Source organism: Pinus tabuliformis, chromosome 6 (genome assembly GCF_031772625.1).
Source record: "Pinus tabuliformis cultivar Carrire ecotype Pingquan chromosome 6, CPIR1, whole genome shotgun sequence".
NCBI lineage: Eukaryota > Viridiplantae > Streptophyta > Pinopsida > Pinales > Pinaceae > Pinus > Pinus tabuliformis.
Window position 1 is genome coordinate 1,688,271,489 of NC_142292.1, and position 21,892 is coordinate 1,688,293,380.

Consider the following 21,892-nt stretch of genomic DNA (forward strand, 5'->3'; position numbering starts at 1 on the left):
AGGGCTTGGAGGCTGCCCACTATGACTGTTAATCGTCCTTCTCCAACAGTCAACTTAGGGCCTGTTCATAAACCCACTTGGCTGGTCCTTAGTCCTTCAAGAACTAGCCCTTAGGGCTTCTCTGCTTCTGCCCTTCTAACAGTCCTTAATTTCCTTTATAAGTGACTGTACTTAGGGCTCCCTTGGCACCTACTACAGCCCTCCTTACTGTCCTTAAGATGCCAATCCAATACTATCCTAAACTGGACAATCACCTAGCAAAACCAACCACCATAGAAGGACATACGCACCTCAGAAAGAGTCCTTTCTGCCTCTGAAACACTTCAGCCTGTGCACTTTCCTCAGGATTTTCGGCCCTGGTTAGGGCACACTGTGATACTACAGGTCTGCTTCTGTCCTGGCTGAAAATCCCTTCTTTATCTGAGCTAACCCTCCTCAACAGTCCCCAACTTCTGCGCTATTGCTCCATGAGAATGCAGCCCCTTTTCTGCTGATCCAACCCTGAAACAGACTTCAATTAGGCCTCTTCTCCACCTGCAATAACTCAGAATTTCTGCGGCCTGTTTGAAGAGAATTTCCAGCCCTAACCATGCACAGAAACTGCCCTTAAATCTGCCAACAGACTCCTCTAACTCGGCCTGCTCCAACACAGAAAGAAACCAGGAAAACTTGTCCTTCTTTTGGATAGACTCCTATAGAGGCTGCAGCTCTACTAGCTCAGATGTCCTCCCTGTTGTGATGATTCACGCTTGTGATTTGATCTTAAATCTGTTCCAGGAGCTCTCATACCATGTAGAAAATCCAAAAAATTCTGATCTGCTATAGTGAACAGTCTGAAAACAGAAAACTAGTTTCTTTTTCTGGCCCTCTGGTTAGGGCCCACTGTGATACTGCAGGTCTGCTTCTGTCCTGGCTGAAAATCCCTTCCTTATCTAAGCCAACCTTCCTCCACAGTCCCTAACTTCTGCGCTATTTCTCCACGAGAATGCCGCCCATTTTGTGTTGACCCAACCCTGAAACAGACTTCAATTAGGCCTCTTCTCCACCTGCAATAACTCAGAATTTCTGCGGCCTGTTTGAAGAGAATTCCCGGCCCTAACCATGCACGGAAACTGCCCTTAAATCTGCCAACAGACTCCTCTAACTCGACCTGCTCCAACACAGAAAGAAAACAGGAAGACTCGTCCTTCTTCTTTTGGATAGACTCCTATAGAGGCTGCAGCTCTCCTAGCTCAGATGTCCTCCCTCTTGTGATGATTCACACTTGTGATCTTAAATCTGTTCCAGGAGCTCAGATACCATGTAGAAACTCCACGAAATTCTGATCTGCTATAGTGAACAATCTGAAAACTAGTTTCTTTTCACTACACGCACAGGATTTCTCTACTTCAAATTTGCAGTGGAATAGGAACAGAAATAAAAGCACAATTACACAGTTCAACAACACAGAATTGTTCAGGGAACCCAACTGGGAAAACCCTCTGCTTGTTATTGAGAATTATTATCAAAGAAGAATGATCAATGGATCTCTAACAAATTACAATACAATAAAGTTTCATTAGAGTACAACCATGTTCTCTCTGCTTACACTAATCTGAAACACCCTTGCTTGTACCTTGATCCATGCCACCTAACCCAAGGCATTCATCCTTCTTCAATCTCCCACAAGCTCCATGCACAAACTCGTGCTTCCTATTGCTTTGTCTTACCAACTTGTGCTCACCAAAACAATGATTACAAGGTGTGCCTTTGTTTCTTCTTTATAGCAAATTCGGATGACTAAAATTAATGAATTTCTAATTAAGGAATGATTTTGTGATTGATTGAGTTAGCATGAGTTAACTGCTCATGCAACTTGTCCTATTTCAAGTCAACCACTTGAAACTCAATCACTTAAGTTTTCCTCAATCAACTTACATTAGAAAATCAAGAACTCGACCTTGAATTTTAACACATCAGTTAACTGCATCCTAACTCATCCTAATTTTTAGGGATTGATTACTAAATTATAGGCACTCGTCCTAAATGATAGGGAATCTCCTATTTTTTAGGAAATCGAGTATGACAAAGAAGAAACTCAAATTTGACTCCTTGAATTAAGGCACAAATCAAGGAATCAACTTCTCGCTACTATTTTCAACAGTCCTCAACCATTCAATTTCATCAATAGAGCAATAGAGATCAGAACGAACAGCGAATAAGAGACAAGAGACACCAGAAATTAGGCTTCAAGCCAGGGAAAAACCCACATGGGGAAAACCCAACCAATCTTTCCTTATGAGAGAGAAATCCTATTCATCAATAGTACCTCAAAAATATTCCAACAAGATTCCAAATCTTACCTCAATTTAACCAAGTCAAAACCAGTCAATGATGAGAGAGAAAGTCATTTCTGGTCAAAGTACAGGTCTGGGACAATAGAGCCTAATTTTGGCCTGTAGAAGCTGTGAACAGGAGGCCGAAATTGGGTCAACACTTCAGTCAACGCGCCTCTGAAACAGTTTGGTCAAAGTCACAGTGAAGCCTGCAGTCAACCCAGGTCATCGAGCTCAGAGACAGGTCAGAATCTCAGTCAAGACAAGTCAATGATTCTCTGCAATCTTTGGCCCTCCAAGACTGTCAAAACGTCAGTCAAACAAATACCAAATAGCCCAGGTCAATGCAAGTCAAAGCAAGTCAAAACAGATAGAAAGAAGCTGGTCAACGCTGGTCTGAAATGTCTCCTTGACCTCTTCACATGTGTGGATTAACCTCTGCAATTTTCAGATTGAATTGTGTGATGATGAGATGCTAAAATGAGCTCCAATGATGCCTTATTTATATCTGATTGAGGAGATGCCTTTTCACACATATGGGCCAACTTATCTTTCTTGAGGCAGACTTGGTCAAAGTAAAAAATATGAATTGTGTCCATTATTTGCCAATGAAAATACTGTTGGAAATAATACTGAGAGGGGGGGGGGGGTGAATCAGTATTATCAGATCAATAAAACCTTTTTAATGCTCAGAAACATACACGCTACTTTCGTTAAGTGAACCCGCGTGTACACGCGACTGTATCTAATGCAATAAGCGTATACCCAGAGATCTTATAATTCAGTTAGCTTTAATCTTCTGTAAATGCATCAGGACATTATTAAGTATATTAACAGTAAACAGGTGCAGTATAACAGAACAGAACATCACACAAGAGCCACACACATGAACACCATGATATAAGGTGGAAACCCAATGTGGGTGAAAACCACCTGCTGCAATTCGTCTCTTTTTTCTTTAATGAGAAACTTCTTTTACAATGTACTGGTGCAGTCCTTTACCAGTACGCAGGCTACAACCTGCAGAGGGCTACAACCCTCTCTCGTTTTCCAACTACTTCTGGAAGGGAGCTACAACCCCCTCAGCTCTTGTACTAGCTGATCCATTTACTAGTACGTAGGTGCTGACCCTACAACCTTCAGGGACCACGTTTCATCAATTTTCAGACTGGATCCAAGAGTACAAAACAAACATTACTGCAATACAATCATCAACTTATACTTGCATCATAATTCATTAAACAACCCAATACTGAATCACTGAAACCCTGTCATCAAGAACACAAAACCCAAACCGGAGCCCAGAACTCTGCAACAACCACCAGAATCAGCAGCAACCTGAAATATCAAACCTTATTATGCATACGCTACTTCACTGTACCAAAACCGCGTGTATACGCGCTTTCACCAAAGGAAACCCGCGTGCAGATCTAGAAATAGATTCTTATGCCTTCGCTGTCAGATCCGACCCTTGCCAAAACGTCCCGAACAGATAACCAGCAATACCAGATCCTCTCACTGCGTCAGACACACAATACATATCTTTGCCTAATGATCTTCTCCTTATATAGCCTTAGGCCTTGTTCAATACCAAGAGCCAAAACCATAGTAACACAATACCATCAACTTCAAAACTAGGGATCGACACGCCCGTCGAGACACAATGGTCCGAAACCATAGGCACAACTTCCAAGGACTAACCGCCATGGACCAAAGGTACTTTTCCACATACACGCGCTTTTGCTGAAGCCAACCTGCGTGTACACGCGACTTGGGCTTAACGAACCTGCGTGTATGAACTTTCTTGCCATGCTGTACTAAGATCTGTCCTCTGATTAAGTTGCCATTACCTGTACCAACCTCTGAGCACCTGTACCAACCTCTGAGTGAGTTGCCATCAAGGACAACACTTGAAACATAATGCCAACAATCTCCCCCTTTGGACTTGATGGCAACCACCACACCAAGTCACTCTCCCCCTTTGACATCAAGGGCAAAGGGCGTACCAAGATATTCTCTTCTTTGGTATACCTTCTACTGTCCATACTGCTGTCCATACTCCCCCTAAGTACATGCTGAAGATTCTGATTTGGCTCCCCCTTTGTATATGCCAAAGTGTACCAATCTATCCATGCTCCCCCTGAGCAGATGCAGGATCTAAGACCAGCCATTCAGATCTGTACCATAAGCATCAATCTGCAATACTATTCCTTTGATCAAACAACAAGATGTATCATTTAGTTTCATCAGCAATCCATAATGCCAACAATGAATTATTTGAAGATATGCTCCCCCTGAGTGTGAGCCAACCATGACTGAACCATTTCCTGAGTCTGTTCTGCTGCCCCCTGAGCCTGAGCCAACCATGACTGAACCTGGGTTTGTTCTGCTGCCCTTTCTCCATATACGCGACTTTGCAGCCTGTAACTCGCGTATATACGCGACTTGTCTTCATTATATCAGCGTATGCAGGATGGAATACTGAATTTCATCACTTTCAGATTCCCCTGTGTCTGTTATGTCAGCTGACTGAGTTATGCCACACCTTTCTGTCTCTGTCTTCTTCAATTCCTGCAACTGTGATGATGTATGGTCCTCTTGTCTTGAATTTTGAAATCTGCTCCTGCATTCCCTTGCTTTATGCCCATAGTTGTTGCATGTATAACACCTTATATTTTTCATGTTCCTTCTATCACAATCAATTGCTTTGTGTCCATATGCATTGCAGGCAAAGCAATACCCTCTGAAATACCTGGGATGCGATGATCTTTCTTGAACCATTCTACTTCTACATCTGGCTGCAACATGTCCAAGATTATGACATACATAACATTCAACATTCTTCAGCGGAGGAAATAATCGTCTATCACGTCCATAGTTAGGAGTAAAGGATCTTCCTTGAGGAATTTCTTTCCTTGGTTGTTCCTTGAGCATTTCAGATTTCTCATTAGAGTTTCTTGCCTCACCTTGTGAACTAGATTCACCTTCAACATATTCATGAAAACCAAGACCAGTCTTGATAGCAGGAGATCTTTGACTATTAAGAATATCATCCAAGACTTTAGAACTATCTTGAAATCGTAAAAGCTTATCCCTTTCTTCTAGTTTACCTTTCAAGATATTTACCTCAACTTGATGTTGTTCTTCCTTTTTCAGATACTGCTTCCTTAGGTCTTCTTCAACTTTTCTCCCTTCTTCCACTTGTCGCTTTAGTTTGATCACTTCATGTTCTTGATCTTCAAGATCTTCTTTTAGAGAGAGGACCTTTGATTCAAGTCTCTGAATAGTTGTGCTCTGATCTTTTGCTATATCCTGCAATTTCTCCCTTACCCTGGTTTCTGTCTCCAATTGTTCTTTTAATTTGGCAACTTCTTCAGTTTCTGCATTCTTCTTTTCATGTGCCATGAAACTTTTAATATCTTCACTATCATTGAATGAACTTTTAATATGGGTATAATAGCTTCTACCATCTTCTTCAAATATCTTTCCTTTGTTATGAGGACATCTAGCAGCATAGTGACCAACTCTACCACATAGAAAACATTTGAAAGGTAGCTTACCTTTGAACCGTCCAGTTCCCCGTTCAAGATTCTTGACAAAATTTACCTCATCTTCTTCCTCTGACACTTCGAATGCGGCCTCTGGTGGTACCTCTTGTCGCATTTCAAAAGCAGTTAAGATCCCGTGAAGCTGTGACATGGTAATTTTCTGCACATTCTCCTTTTCTTCTATGGCAGATACTTTAGAATCAAATTTAGTAGACAGAGATCTCAAAACCTTTTCAACTAAGACAACTTCCTCAAATTCTTCACCCAGATCCCTCATACAATTCACAATCTCATCCATACGCAGGAAATAATTAGCTACGCTTTCATTACTTCGCATCTTAAGAGTTTCATACCGGATTCTGAGAGTTTGAAGCTTTGCTCTTTTTACCTGATCATCTCCTTCGTAGCTTGTAACGATTTTGTCCCATATTTCCTTAGCTGATTTGAAATGCATGATCTTCATAAATTCTGATTGAGTCAAAGTACTCAATAGGACAGTAATTGCTTTGGCATTGAGCTCATATTGCTTTTTCTCTGCTGGATCTGTAGGAGTTGCTGATGGGAATTTGTATCCTCCTTCTACGATTCCCCAAACTTCTGCTCCAAGAGACTGTAGATATGCAGTGGTTCTTATCTTCCAGTGAGTAAAATTGTTCCCGTCAAAGACTGGTGGCCTGATGTGTGCCTCTCTTTCTGGATTAGCCATTCTGATGGATCTTTTCCTTCAAGCGATCAAGCTTCCTCTGAAGGACCTGCTCTGATACCAATTGTTGGAAATAATACTGAGAGGGGGGGGGGGTGAATCAGTATTATCAGATCAATAAAACCTTTTTAATGCTCAGAAACATACACGCTACTTTCGTTAAGTGAACCCGCGTGTACACGCGACTGTATCTAATGCAACAAGCGTATACCCAGAGATCTTATAATTCAGTTAGCTTTAATCTTCTGTAAATGCATCAGAACATTATTAAGTATATTAACAGTAAACAAGTGCAGTATAACAGAACAGAACATCACACAAGAGCCACACACATGAACACCATGATATAAGGTGGAAACCCAATGTGGGTGAAAACCACCTGCTGCAATTCGTCTCTTTTTTCTTTAATGAGAAACTTCTTTTACAATGTACTGGTGCAGTCCTTTACCAGTACGCAGGCTACAACCTGCAGAGGGCTACAACCCTCTCTCGTTTTCCAACTACTTCTGGAAGGGAGCTACAACCCCCTCAGCTCTTGTACTAGCTGATCCATTTACTAGTACGTAGGTGCTGACCCTACAACCTTCAGGGGCCACGTTTCATCAATTTTCAGACTGGATCCAAGAGTACAAAACAAACATTACTGCAATACAATCATCAACTTATACTTGCATCATAATTCATTAAACAACCCAATACTGAATCACTGAAACCCTGTCATCAAGAACACAGAACCCAAACCAGAGCCCAAAACTCTGCAACAACCACCAGAATCAGCAGCAACCTGAAATATCAAATCTTATTATGCATACGCTACTTCACTGTACCAAAACCGCGTGTATACGCGCTTTCACCAAAGGAAACCCGCGTGCAGATCTAGAAATAGATTCTTATGCCTTCGCTGTCAGATCCGACCCTTGCCAAAACTTCCCGAACAGATAACCAGCAATACCAGATCCTCTCACTGCGTCAGACACACGATACATATCTTTGCCTAATGATCTTCTCCTTATATAGCCTTAGGCCTTGTTCAATACCAAGAGCCAAAACCATAGTAACACAATACCATCAACTTCAAAACTAGGGATCGACACGCCCGTCGAGACACAATGGTCCGAAACCATAGGCACAACTTCCAAGGACTAGCCGCCATGGACCAAAGGTACTTTTCCACATACACGCGCTTTTGCTGAAGCCAACCTGCGTGTACACGCGACTTGGGCTTAACGAACCTGCGTGTATGAACTTTCTTGCCATGCTGTACTAAGATCTGTCCTCTGATTAAGTTGCCATTACTTGTACCAACCTCTGAGCACCTGTACCAACCTCTGAGTGAGTTGCCATCAAGGACAACACTTGAAACATAATGCCAACAAATACCGATGTAGCTACCCAATTTTTCAACATATACATGTTTCATCTGATCACGAACTAGAAATTACAAAGTTCTCACTCATATCTTTTTATGTGCCTTTCCTACTTTAGTTAAATTATTATTATTATTATTACATGATTTTTTTCATTGATAGTATTTCTTTGTGTGGACCCTTAAACAAATTCATACATGTATTTATCATCTTCGTTTGTGTCTCTTTCTTTTTCTTTTGAAATATTTCGCTACCAAATAAATTCTCAAGCATCTTAAGCCCTTTAATGAGTTTCTTTTGCTTTCAAACTGGCTGTTACCAGTCTCCTGAATCTACATTCTAAAACATAGTAACATGAGTGACGTCAATGTTTGGGTCTTCCCTGACAATTTCTTTAAGACCATTCTATCTGATAAATTACTTTTATTTGCAGATTCTTTTGGAGGTACAAACAGATGGATCACAGCTTGATGGATGTCAAAGCTCTGTGCATGAGAATGGTTCAACAGGAAAAGAGTCGACTTTTGTACCTGTAGAACCTTCTAGGTCAGGAATATCTATTGCAGGGGGACCATCTATAAGCAAGGGTATTTCAAGAAGTTGCAGTCCACAATTGTCACAATGTCAGCTTCTGAACTCACCTTCAAGGGATTTGGATAGTGGATATGGAATTAGCAGCGCTAGTGTAAGGGGGGGTTCTGCAGGTTTAACTGGACTGCAGAACCTTGGGAATACCTGTTTCATGAACAGTGCTATCCAGTGCCTAGTTCATACACCTGAGTTCGTGAGATACTTTCTGGAAGATTATAGCCAGGAAATAAATTGGCAGAATCCATTGGGTATGGTTGTAAGTATCTGGAACCAGTTAGATCTTGTCTTAGAGGTCTATATATTTTGTTGAAAAATCACTCGCAAAGCTTTAGTTTATTTCCAAGGCACATGAGAAGCTAAGTACTATCTGTGATTTCTTTGATGAATCATGGAAGTTATTCAAGTTACATGTTTTTCCTTGTTATTGGCCTTTGATATCTGATCTCATAATTCCTGTGATTTGATGTCTTTTGTTCATTTATTCATTCGGCTGTCATTGTGTAGGGTGAACTTGCTTTAGCTTTTGGGGATCTCTTAAGGAAACTTTGGTCTCCCGGAAGGACACCAGTTGCGCCTCGTCCATTTAAAGTAAAACTTGCTCGTTTTGCACCTCAGTTCAGTGGCTATAACCAGCATGATTCACAGGTTAGTAAAATACTAAAATGCTTACAAGTTGTAGAAGTGATGAATAGACTTGCTGATCTGTAATGACCAAAATCCTTGTCGGTGTTATTATTTAGGAATATGCCTTTGAATATATAGGTTATTGTGTTTCTGTTTTGAAAAAGGTTGTCTGTGGGTTTGATATACAATATACATGATTTGTCATTGCTGGTTACATTGCATGTACCCACCAGGAGCTACTTGCATTTTTGTTGGATGGACTTCATGAGGATCTAAATCGTGTGAAACACAAACCATACTTTAAGTCTAGGGATGCTGATGGGAGGCCAGATGAGGCAGTAGCAGATGAATATTGGGCTAACCATATTGCACGCAATGATTCTATAATCGTAGATGTTTGTCAAGTGAGTGCTAACTTACCTTTTTGTTTTATTATATTATTTATGTATATTTGAAGTAATTATTTTTATTGACTGATGATTGTCATGTGTCAGGTAATTGTTTAAGTGACTGATGACTGCATGTGTCTGGATACTGTGCAATCAGTTGTCTCTTGATGTTTTGGTGACACTTATCCCATTGACAAACATAATAGGCCTACTAGGTAGAATTATGATCTGCCTGAAATGTTTAGGATTCCTGTCCTTTCCAGTACAGTGACAAGGACAGAAATTTTAATTTCTAGGAAGATTTCCATCTTTCTGTTCACATCCGTCATCCTTCATGATGAAACCATGTCATGACTGTTGTATGGAGATGTTGTTGGGAATCTGGATTTCTTTCTGCAAGAATGAAAAATTTCCATTGAGAGCAGAGGGTTGGGCCGTAACCCATTCTGTAGTGGGTTCCGGTGCACCATGTTTTCGTCAGAAAGGAAGAGCGTTAGCTACATTTCTTGGAATGGACTTCCATGTGACCTCTTCCTTAGTTGATTCTTCTGAATGAGCTCTTAACCTGCAGAAAACTACCTCCTTCCTGCTGATTTTTCTCAGTATTAAGCTGCTCAAGTCATAGCTTGCAAAAGTTGTCCTTTTCTGCTCTATGATCTTTTCCACATTTTTTTGATTGCAATTGGATTTTTCAATTCACTAGCTGATTGTTTTCGGTTATTAGGATGAGGGATTGCACATGATTTTTTAAACAGGTTCTTGTTGGAAAGGTTCAAAGAATCAATGTATAATGGGCCTTGTCATGTCTTCTTTGACAAGGGTCAGATCAAGCTGGAGAATATCATAAATCCTTGTTCTTTACTGCATTTGCTCCTGGATTTGTAATTTTGCCTTTCTATTTTTTCAAATTATATAGTTTGTTGACAGTTTCTAGAAATTTATTGATGGGGCAGAAAGATTTCTGAATTCGTTGAAATTGAAATAGTCTACACATGGAAAAGACTGTTTCTGATGCCTTTAATAGGGAAGTATAATGTTTTGAAAAATACTTATGTTTTCACTTTTCAGATAATGCACTCTAGGTCTCATCATAATTTTTCCACAATGCATAAAATAAAACAAAAGACATATTTGCAAGAACCAAATTCTCTGCTTATATTAGTCCTCTTGAGTTGTGACAATCCACATTAACATGTGAAAAATATGAAAAAGTGAAGAAAAGTGTCTACAATCTGGGTTGCCTTAATTTTGTTCTACAAGACCTGAGGGCACCTTTCAGAGCACTATTAATTAGAAAGATGGGCCCAGTGAATATCTCACTGGCTCCATGTTCAACCTTGGGCATTAGCAGCAGGTTGGAAAGTCGGCTCATACACATTCAAAGTGTGGTAGGACTCCAGCTGCGGGCAAATTGTAGTTTGCCTAAACATTTATTTATTTATTTGTTTGTTTTCTTTTATATAACATGTTACAACAAAATCTAGCACTCCTGTATGATGTAAAGTAGCAAGCATCAAGGGGATAATCTTGTGCAACATAGGAAGGCTACCCATGGCTTTTTTGTTTCGTAAGCTGGTACAAAATTTTCATTAACAAAAAGATTTTACATTGAAGACATGCTTATTAAAAAGGCCTAATCTGGGAGTGCAAAAACTCTCACCAGATATCTCTAAGTATCATCAAAGCTTCCAGAAAAGCAGAAAGACTATCTTGATTAACATTTATTGCTGTCTTACATAACCTTGCCCAGGTAGTTACAGATATGTGCCCAAACAAGAAATGGCAAGATTCTGAGTATCAATTTAGAAAATTGCAAAAATAAATACCATCCAGTACAATAAGACGAGAGCCCAATGAAGGCTGGCCATCAGTTTGCCGGGTTGATGTCATGTTATCCACTGAAGCCACTAGTGCGCAGGAGACGCTGAGGTGATAAGCCAAAACTGAACTTTGCAGACAATATAGTATCCTTAGTCTGAGATGATCACTGACGAATGGGGAGGTCCATTAGCTCATGGAGCACTATTGGAGGTGAAGCTATGTTGACCGGTTGGACATCGATCACTGCAGGAGTGACAATATGGTCTTCAGAGTCGGTGTCAGAATCCGACACTATATACTTTTCCACCCTTTACAAACGTATGAGTATGTCATCCAAACAGTAACAAACAATCCTTAGGAGGCCTTTTATGCCCTCCTGACCTGCAAAAACTTTGTAATTATCGACTTGTTTGTCTCGAAGCACCAGGTGAAATAAGGTGTCCAGCTGCTGATAACCTGTGATAGAATGTAAGAAATGCAGTCTTCTTCTTCTAAATTTTCCAGGGTTGGGAATCCATATGAAATCTTGATTACCCACCTCTGATTCAGAGAAGTAGGCCTTATTGCCAAATTATCGAGATTCAAGGTGTCGTATCTCCTTTCGCATCTCTGAAGGAATGGGATCAAACAAGGTTGACACCATAGTTTTAAAAACCAATCGGCTTGTACCGGAGACCGGTTCATTGGGTGACCGGGTCAAACTGGCCAAAAAGCCCAGTTGAAAGGTCCATTTCGCCAAAATTGCACAAAAACCAGACCAAACCGACCCGTTTATTGGCAGGTAGCGATAGACCCTACAGGATGCAGCTTTATAAGTTTCTAAGCTGTTTTGAGAGAAATTTGGGTTTGTTTTCCTCCAAAAATAGTCCCTCTAAGAAAAGCATGCCTACCCTCTCATTTGCCTACCACATCTCAACCCTAGCAATGTTGGCAATTAATGGTAATATTAAATTCTTAAAGTAAAAATGACATTTCCTTTATTTCTCATTTTCATCCTTTTACTTAAATTTTTAATATTACCATGAAATGACTTAGGATGTTTGAGAGTGGTTTCGACCTCGTTGGATTTCATATGGAGAAACTAGAATTTTAGATTTCACTCAAAATTCAGCAGACTTAATGGTTTTCAGGATTTCATGGTTTGGGGGTTTCCAATGTTTCCATTTGATTCTATCATGCGTATGAGATTGGAATTTGATCAAGAGCATGAAGCCCTTTAAGAGTCTTGATGTTGGGGGCATTGATTGTTGAACTTTGTTGATGTTGGTGGTATTGATTGTTGAACTCCCCTACCATGGCCTTAACAAGAATGTACTCTTCACTCAAAGGAAAACCATTGGTTAGGCACGCTAATCTTTTTCTACCACATTATAAGGTTGAGGAGATGAACCCTTCACTCAAACCAAAATCATTGGTTAGGCATGTTAAACCTTTTCAATTTATATCATGTTATAAGGTCGAGCAATCCAAGTCTGAAGACTTTGAGCTAGATGATGTTTGTGTATCTCTTGTTGATGATCCCATTTCTAGTCGCTGAATGAATGATAAGTTTCATGAGTGACCATGTTGATCAGTGAATTGTAGTTTTGATGTCTATTTTTGCTACTACTACTACTAAATTTGTAGAGTTTTAGTAGTCCTCAAACTCTGAGCCATATTATTTATGTAGCTCATGTTGATGATCTCTTGTCTAGTAGTGGTGATGAGTTTGATCATGATGCGGAGTGCTCATGTTGTTGATCACTGATATGTAGATTTGTAGTAGGTCAATGGCCCCATAGCTTAGAGCAATGTTTTCAGACTTTAGAGGCCATTTAGAGCCTCATTGATTATGTATTTTGTTGCTGATATGTATTGCACTCGATGCCATTTTGATATACTCACCTTTACATGGTATATAAATGAGCAAACTTAGCATATTTTGTCTCTATTGGCTTGGCATCATGGTTTCAAATCTTAAAAATATAGTTTTTTCATTAAAAATTAATTATTTAATGTATTTTTAAAAAGACCGGGTCATTTAGACCGACTAGTCCCGGTTTGAAACCCGATTTATTAGGTGGACCGGTTCCGGTTTTTAAAACTATGGTTGACACAGAAATCCATCCAAATAGATGTCTGGTCTAAGAAATAGAACCACTACTGGCGCCTCCCCTACGACTTGCCATTCTTTGATGAGGTGGCATAGTCACTCGAAGGTGCGCAAGAATTGGACTAGGTTGACTGACCCCAAGACTTAAAAACAGACTCACTGAGCGATAAGTTGGAGAGCTTCCAAACAGGACTATGTCATCCCCAAAACCCATTGAGCACAGTACTGGACAACACCCAAACCAGCTAAATCTGTTGCAGTACGCAAACCCAAACGCGATTAATTTTTCCTCCAAATAGAAAGAGAAATCAACTTTGAATTGCAGTGACCCTTGATAGTTTTCAATTGCATGTGACAGGAAAGCAGTGCGGGTAATGACATTGGACTTTAAAGTGTATAATCCCAGGGCCTTTTCGAGCCACTATTCTTTAACCCTGTGGAGACAATTTGAGACAACATGAGTACCCAGACAATACAATAATTGAGCTTCCTTACCTACATACCAAATTTTGCTACTAGACTGAACGAAAAGAAATTGGTGGTGACAATATGACACAAATAGACGACCCACATAACACAAACGCAGAGAATTATCCACTACAGACTAGACTTTGATACCGGACACCAACACTAAAACATGTGATCCAAAATTAAGCACATTAAGCCATAAAATTCCCCATTGCACCATCAGAAAGCAATGGTAGAGAATATTATTAAAACCAGATTGAAAAAATCCCTAGATACCAAACCCCACATGAAGGGTATCCACCAACTCGAAGACAGGCCTTGAGGCTACCCATTGTCATCTTAGTAGCTTTTTGTCTCTTTTGGTTGGCTCATCTCCATCTCAAGGAGGCTTCCCTAAAAGGTATGATTATTAGGGTTTGAATGGGAGCAAAAGGCGATTTAATAAAGAGTTACCCTAAACAAAATGGGTGGAGTTGTAGTTTTTGGAACAAGATAGCAATGGAAATGGGATAAGAAAAAGAAAGGAAAATGAAGGACATAAACAAGAAATGAAAAGAGATGGAAGAAATCAATGCCTATCTGTCATTGGCTAATAGAGTCATGATGCATTGGATAAATGGTAAACTAGTGTGTCACAAATTACTACTTTGAAGCAGGTCACATGCTAGAAGAGGCTTGTTTACCGTCTTTCACCAATTAGTAGATGAAGAAGCTATTTGTACATTCATCTTTAAGATGTGTACTAAAGGTAAAAAGGGCATAATCTGATACACTGGAACCTTAAATATTTGTTGAAAATCTGTTGTAGAAAGTCTTGCAGGGATAAGATTGTCACTCATCAATCAAATTATATAGTTGTTGTTTTGTGGCTGTAATGTGCTTCCAAATCTTCAACTTAATTGATAGAAGAAGGGAGAGGAAGTGCAGAAATAAAACACCAAATAAAGCAAAAGGGAGAATCCTGCAAATTGGTTTATTCTTGGATGAATAAATTTGTTATGAAGTCTTGATAAAAGAATGACAACAAGAAGAATGTACAATAACATGAACAACAAATTGAAGAGAATAAATAAAACATACATCAAAGTGGATCAATACCTAAATCTTTCATTATTCTTTAAGAATGGTAGTACAAGGGAGCTCTAGCAAACTTCATTTCCTAAGCCTGATACTTCATCACTTCTCTAACTCCTAAATCTCCAATTGCCAGTTACAAATGAAATGGAGATAAACTTTTCTTTATACAGAGTGAGAAAATTCTCATACAATAAAATATATGATCTTTCTAACTAACTCCATGACAAGTCAACAAAGGGTAAAATATTGGAGTAGTTAGATTCATGGTTGGCAATATCAAGGCATGTGCCCACTATCCTCTTTAAGGGAGGTCACCCTCATCCAAAAATAGACAATAGTATGCAACAATTACCTCCAAGAGAGGACACATAATCTAGAAATAGGTATTATACCAAGTCAAATGCTAAATTGGTCCATGTGGAAATCACCCTTTAAGAATGGATGCATGCTGACTATAAGAGAATACTCTTCCAACTAGGAGAAGATGCTCAAGGGTCCACCTAGCAGTGTTGCGAACATTGGCATCGGGATAAAATCTACGAGGGTCCGAAAAACAAAAAAATCATAAAAATCGGGAAAATATCGGTAAAAATTGGCAAACATCGTCAAAATTAAGATACCATAAAAATATCTTTAAAAATCGGCAAACATCGGCTAGGCCAAAAAGTCATGATTTCGAGATATAATCGAGATGTTGGTCAACAAAATCAACACTAGGCTGACTTGTCCAAGGAGGGCTGACGTTGGCCAACTTGTGGACTTATGACTTAACATGAAAATTCAAATTTTTTTTATTTACAATGTCCAAATGGGACATAACTCAAATACATTATCTTTTGACTCAAATTCTTTTTGACTCTCTAAGCATGAAGAACATGCTTTGATAAAAATATGACAAATATAAATATAAATATAATAAATATATCAATGATAAATTTACATTATGAAGACCGACTCTAGCTACATCTTCAACACTTCCAATTGGTTACCGACAGATTAAATCACCATGAACATGTGTGCCAATGAGGGGTGCCCTCTACTAGCAAAAACCTGCCATGATAATGACAAGACATAAAGCTCAACTTAAGGTGCACCACCACTAAGAGATTATTACATGAAAATTGGTGTTGCGAAAATCGCGACTTTTTCAACATGGTGATTTAATCGGCCAATTTAATTGACAATTTTTTCCAAAATGAAAAAATCACGATAAAATTGTAAAAATTGCCAAAAATAGTAAAAATCGTCAACAAATTGTGGATGCTTTAGATACTTAAAAAATTGAAAAAAATGATTTTTTAATATATTTTTAATGTTGCCAATGTTTTGCCGATTTTTACTAATTTTTGTCCCAATTTTCCCGATTTTTCCTTTTTTGGACCCTTGCCGATTTTATCTCAATTGAGATTTTCGCAACATTGATGAAAATTCATCATTCAACCTTAGGAAAAGGTTATATCACCATCAAATCATTTGTAGTACCCCCTTTTCTAACTCAAACTCAAGAATTAATGTATCAATGAGGGTACTAGCATCATGAAACACTTTCCCCCCTAAGTGATGTCTAGGAAAAGTTACATCATAAAGTTAAACGAGATAGGAAAATCCCACAAAAGCAACATGAATCATCCCACCATAGCAACATCATTAGAGAAGGGGACATAAAGAAATGTTAACACCATCTAATCATCAAGTGTTTTCCCATCACACATAACATATGGGGATCATCTAGAGCACCCCATCCTAGTGACACCAAAATCATATATCATCACACCAAGTCACTAGGAAACATCGACAACAATGTGAAACATCTACCTCCTAACATCATCATCCAATCCCTCAGGGAGGCTAGAACTATCATCCATTATCCAAGATAAGCATATACACTAAACCCTCAAAATGAGATATTATGATCCACATTGACCAAAAGTGCAATCAATGGGTGATCAACAAGGTGAGCACATGTGAAAAAACCTCCAAGTAGCAAGCACAATCGTTCAGCTAAGGAGAATTGACACTCCCCCAAACCAAAGATCTCCATCAAATGATCCAAAACCATGAAGAAAAAGGGGTTGCACGAAGGTAATCTCTCCCAAGCTGGTTCAAAAGCTTCAAGAAACCAACAACAATTACCAAAAATGTGATGAAAATCACGTGGAACATCATACAATATGATGTGTAACCATATAACATGTGAAAAAGATATGCATAAAAATAGTTACTAGTAATAAATTTGCAATGTACACATTGTGACAACTATTTCGACAATTGAATTGATGAATTAGTTAACACAAAAAAATAAACACGAGGGTAGAACACAAATCAATGAGAGATCTCATGAGCTAGGGTTCACCTTACAAGAGTTTTCTCTTGTGATTTTTGCAAGATGTTATAAGGGGTTACCCAACAACTTTTATTATTGTGATCTAGTGTGCAACCCTTAGATTGGTTATTGTAAGGGTTGTGGGAATGAAATTGTTGTGCCATTGCTTGATATAACTTTGCAAGGATTTTTTGTTGAAGCACATATAATAGCAACAATTGTGCATCTGAAAGTTCCTTGCAAGTTTGCCTGAAAGGTTTTTCACAAGGTACAAAGATTCTTGCTGATGAAATCATTGTTGAAATATTTGTTAAGAATTATGCTATTGTTTATGATGGTTTGATGCATCGAATCTTGTTAGGTTAATTTGAAGGGAGTGTTCCCACAATATTTGTCAAAATCTATTACTAGGTCTCGGGTTAAAGATTCTTGGGAGTATTGTGGTTGAATATCTAATTGAAGCTTGCTAATGGGAATTTAGTAGTTTTCCCTTACAGAGGAAAAGCATACCATAGAGATGGTCATGTGTGGTCCTTAGATGTGTTGTGGTATCGTGGCGGTATTGTTGGAATGGTGTGAAAACTTTCTAGTTAATGAATTTGCTTGGCTTCATTGTCTCATCTAGGTTGAATTCTCGGGCACCTTGATGCAATACTAGGATTTTCTCAAGCACATATTTACTCCCATTGGGTAGTTCATTACCATAAGCTACAAGGAATTTTTAACCCTTACCTTTAAATGTGTGTTTCTATTAGGGTTAAATTTTCCCAAGACCTATGGTAACAAGTTTACGTTAAGGTCAGTGCGAAGGTTATTTGTTAATATGTTAGATACATTAAATTTTTGAATACTTGTTTCCATTACCAAAGCGTAGACCATAGGAGTGGATATTTCTCTTTGTTGTCCAGGGCTAATTCCTTGTATACCCCCTTGGTTGCTAAATCAACCCCACAAACTCAAAATGGTTTGGCTTCTGTTGAAGATGAAGAGGGGACTCAAGTGGGAAAATAAGGCAATAAGGATAATATGGCTCCCAAGGATCGAGCTACAAGCATGACCATTTTTGGCCTACGCATACCAAGTTGGTTAGCATAGCCACAATCAAGGAACTTGTCTACTTGTTCTGGGAGGTTTCCTCCCATTAGAGGGGGTTAGCCCATGGGCTTAATCTCCTCCTTCAAGGCTAGATATGAAAGCCACTTTTGATGCTAAAGATGACCAATAACGGCCTAAGATGAATGCATTGATGGATGGGTGATGCAGGTTTTGGAAAATGTTGCAAACATCTTGATTTTATCTTGATGTTTTTTGATTTTTACCGATATTTTGGTGTATCTTAGTAACTTAGTTTTGTTGACATTTTGCTGATTTCTACTAATATTTTCTCATTTTTGATGATTTTTCGGACCCTTGCTGATTTTATATCAATGTAGATGTTTGCAACATTGCTCTAGCCTATAGGGTTTGCTCTCTCTAACTCCATTGACATGACCCTTGTCAGAGTTAGATCCCATGGATCTGATAAGTGCTTGTTTGTCCTGGAACACGACATAGTACACTTTCTTCTCTATCATATATATTGAGAGGAAACTCTACTTGAGTTTTGGCACCCATAAGTTATAACATGTCCAACCTACCTCTTGACTCAAGCTAGGAATCACTATTCTTGTTGGAAGAAATTGTCATTGATGTCAAAGGCTGAATGGGCCAACATTTGTTTTGTGATTTGAATGTACAAATTTGTGAATTTGGATTCAAGAGCCCTCTAGATTGGTAGCTGTTTAGTTTGGTAGCTTGGGAGGTACTCCGAGCCTTAGGGTTTGGGGTTTGGAGAAGGAGCATCACAAATGTGCTTTGTGGGAACCCAAGCTTGGGGTTTTGTACCCAAAGATGTAGGGCCAAAACCATGAGGGTTATCATTGATTTGACTTATGGAGATGATAGAGGACCCTAAAAGGAACTAGGGGCTGTGAAAATCATCGAGATCAGAGGTCTACGAAGAGAGTTATGAATTTTTTATGTTTAGGTCGGCTAATTTGTCAACGAGTCAGGTCGGCTTGGAGTTAGAGGTGCTTTTTGGAGGGATGTTCGATCACCCATAAGAAGCATAGTAATGAGTGAATGTGGAGGCTAATTGTCACATCCAAAGTGCATAATTTCATGGTAATATATCTATGAGGCAACCAAAAGAAGGAAAAGGACAAGGACGTGGAGTCTAGGGACTGTTTGAAGTTTGTTTTGATGTCCATTGCAGGTTCGAAAGTTGCAGGAGGGTCGCTGCATGGTTAGAGGATAAATTTGGATGCTTGTGTGTGGGTTTTGGAGGGTCTCTTCTCGCTGTTTTGATAGGCCAAAGTCTGTGGGAATATTGTAGAACGGCCGAGCCTTGTTCAATGGATAAGGAGGGTGTTGTGAGGCCTTTTTCAAGGCTGGAAACTAGCCTAGGTGCCAGCGTGTGAGAGCACGAGATAAAGGAATGGAGGCCACAAATTTCTAGTGGACTGTTGGAGCAGATTGGGAGGGCTAAACAAGTCTGTTGGGTGCCCTAACTAGTGGGTGAAGCTACAACAATATGCACATATTCAGAGGTACATATTTGATGTTTTAATGCTGATTTGATGCTAGTGGATGATGGTCCAGATGGGACAAATTTGGAAGGACACTTGTGGACTGTTGGAGGGCAGCGAGAAAGTGATCCTTGTGGGCCCTAAGTGCAGAACTAGGAAGGACTCTAGGTATTCTAGGATGGCAAAATTGATGAGCTCATTGATTGATCTTTGAAGGACTAAGGAGGTCATAGAGGAGCAGTTTGTAGCCCAAGTTCATTGTTGGAGAAGGACTTCTAGTAGTGAGGGGTGACAACCCTCCTGCCCTAAGTTTGTCTTCATTGGAGCAAGGCATGAAGACAATAGTGGGAAGAAGTCCCTAAGTAGTTGAGGAGCGGTAGTGGGCAACAACTCTCAAAGTGTTGTGCCCTTGCAGGACTAAGGAGCAACTAGTGAGCGTGAAGACCTTATGTGTTGGTTGTAGATGGAATTATGATCAACTAGAGGGCATATTGGAAGCCAAGATACAGTGACCTAAAGAACCAGGACCATTGATAGAGGCAATGCTACTGAACGAGAGCGAAGTAACCGTAGTGTGTTCAGGATACAACAAGAGGAACTGTGATTGTGCTTTACATTAGCTAGGCGTGGCATAATTGATGAGCTCATTGACTGATCTTTGAAGGACTAAAGAAGGAGGTCATAGAGGAGTAGTTTGTAGCCCAAGTTCATTGTTGGAGAAGGACTTCTAGCAGTGATAGGTGGCAACCCTCCTGCCCTAAGTTTGTCTTCATTGGAGCAACGCAGGAAAACAATAGTGGGAAGAAGTCCCTAAGTAGCTGAGGAGCAGCAGTGGGCAAGAAGTCTTAAAGTGTTGTGTCCTTGCAAGACTAAGGAGCAACTAGTGAGCGTGAAGATCCTATATGTTGGTTGTAGATGGACTTATGATCAGCAAGAGGGCAGATTGGAAGCCCGGATTCAGAGACCTAAAGGACTAGGACCATTGATAGAGGTAATGCTGCTGAACGGGGGCGAAGTAACTGTAGTGTGTCAGGATATGACAAGAGGAACTGTGATTGTGCACTACATTAGCTAGACCGCCAGTGTATCTTGTTCTTGTATTCTCGTATGAGGGCCATTATCCCTGGTACGGGAGCCCTAGACTATTGTATTATCAATTTGTTAATATAACGAAGTTGGGTTATTGAAATTGTAAAAAATTGTCTATATTTGTGCACGTGTTGATTTACTGCTATATTTTGTCCCGCTATGTAAAGAAATTTTTTGTGATACTCGGATTGGTAGCATTAATGATTATAAGATTCTAACCTAGACTCCAGTATTGTGGAAAAACAACAATAGCCCTTGTCACACCATTTCGTTTGATAGGTGGCACATCTTGTGGGTCCTCTTAGTTGGAGAGATATTGGTGTTTGAAGTTTGATGCCCCAAATGGATGGGATTAACACCAACCTTTGCCCTAAAAGTGTATGGCCTTAATACTTCATTGTTGCTCTAGAAGAAGGTATGAAATTGTAAATTAGTTTGCCTAAGTCCATATGTCCAATCAACCTTGAGAGAAGATTTCATGTTAGAGAAAAAATCATTTTTTAAAGAAGCCTAAACGTCCTTGTACTTGTCGGCTTGATAAAGGTTCAAGTCGACTCCAGGGATAGTCGTACCTTCTCAAAAAGTTTTTTTTTTTGATCTGAGGATCAGGTGGACCCTAATATAGCCCCCCCTCCAAATGTGTATATATACCTTAACCGTGAAGCACAAAAGAATCATCAACTCAGATCATTCTTTTATCATAGATTCATGGGAATTGTATGAGACTTGGTGCTTATTGAAGATCTGAAGGAGGAAGGTCCAAGTTCCAAAAATTGTGATATTGTTGGCTCTATCTTCCATGTTGAACTCGTTGGTTGAAACAAAGCATTCCTAAGGCATTTTTGATCCCCCATTTGAACCTTATTTGGCTCTGTTTTCGAAGAAAAATTTGACACTGTATTAGGGCAGATCTGGTGC

At 39.5% G+C, this 21,892-nt stretch overlaps 1 protein-coding gene across 1 annotated transcript in view; it reads left to right on the forward strand.

Moving 5' to 3' along the window:
- UBP5 (ubiquitin-specific protease 5) overlaps positions 1-21,892 on the forward strand; it is a 215,448-nt gene that overhangs the window by 98,549 nt on the left and 95,007 nt on the right. Inside the window, exons 6-8 of the mRNA XM_089429428.1 lie at positions 8,367-8,780; positions 9,029-9,169; positions 9,382-9,552. Of these exons, the coding sequence (XP_089285554.1) occupies positions 8,367-8,780; positions 9,029-9,169; positions 9,382-9,552 (726 nt within the window). The remainder of the gene's footprint in view (positions 1-8,366; positions 8,781-9,028; positions 9,170-9,381; positions 9,553-21,892) is intronic.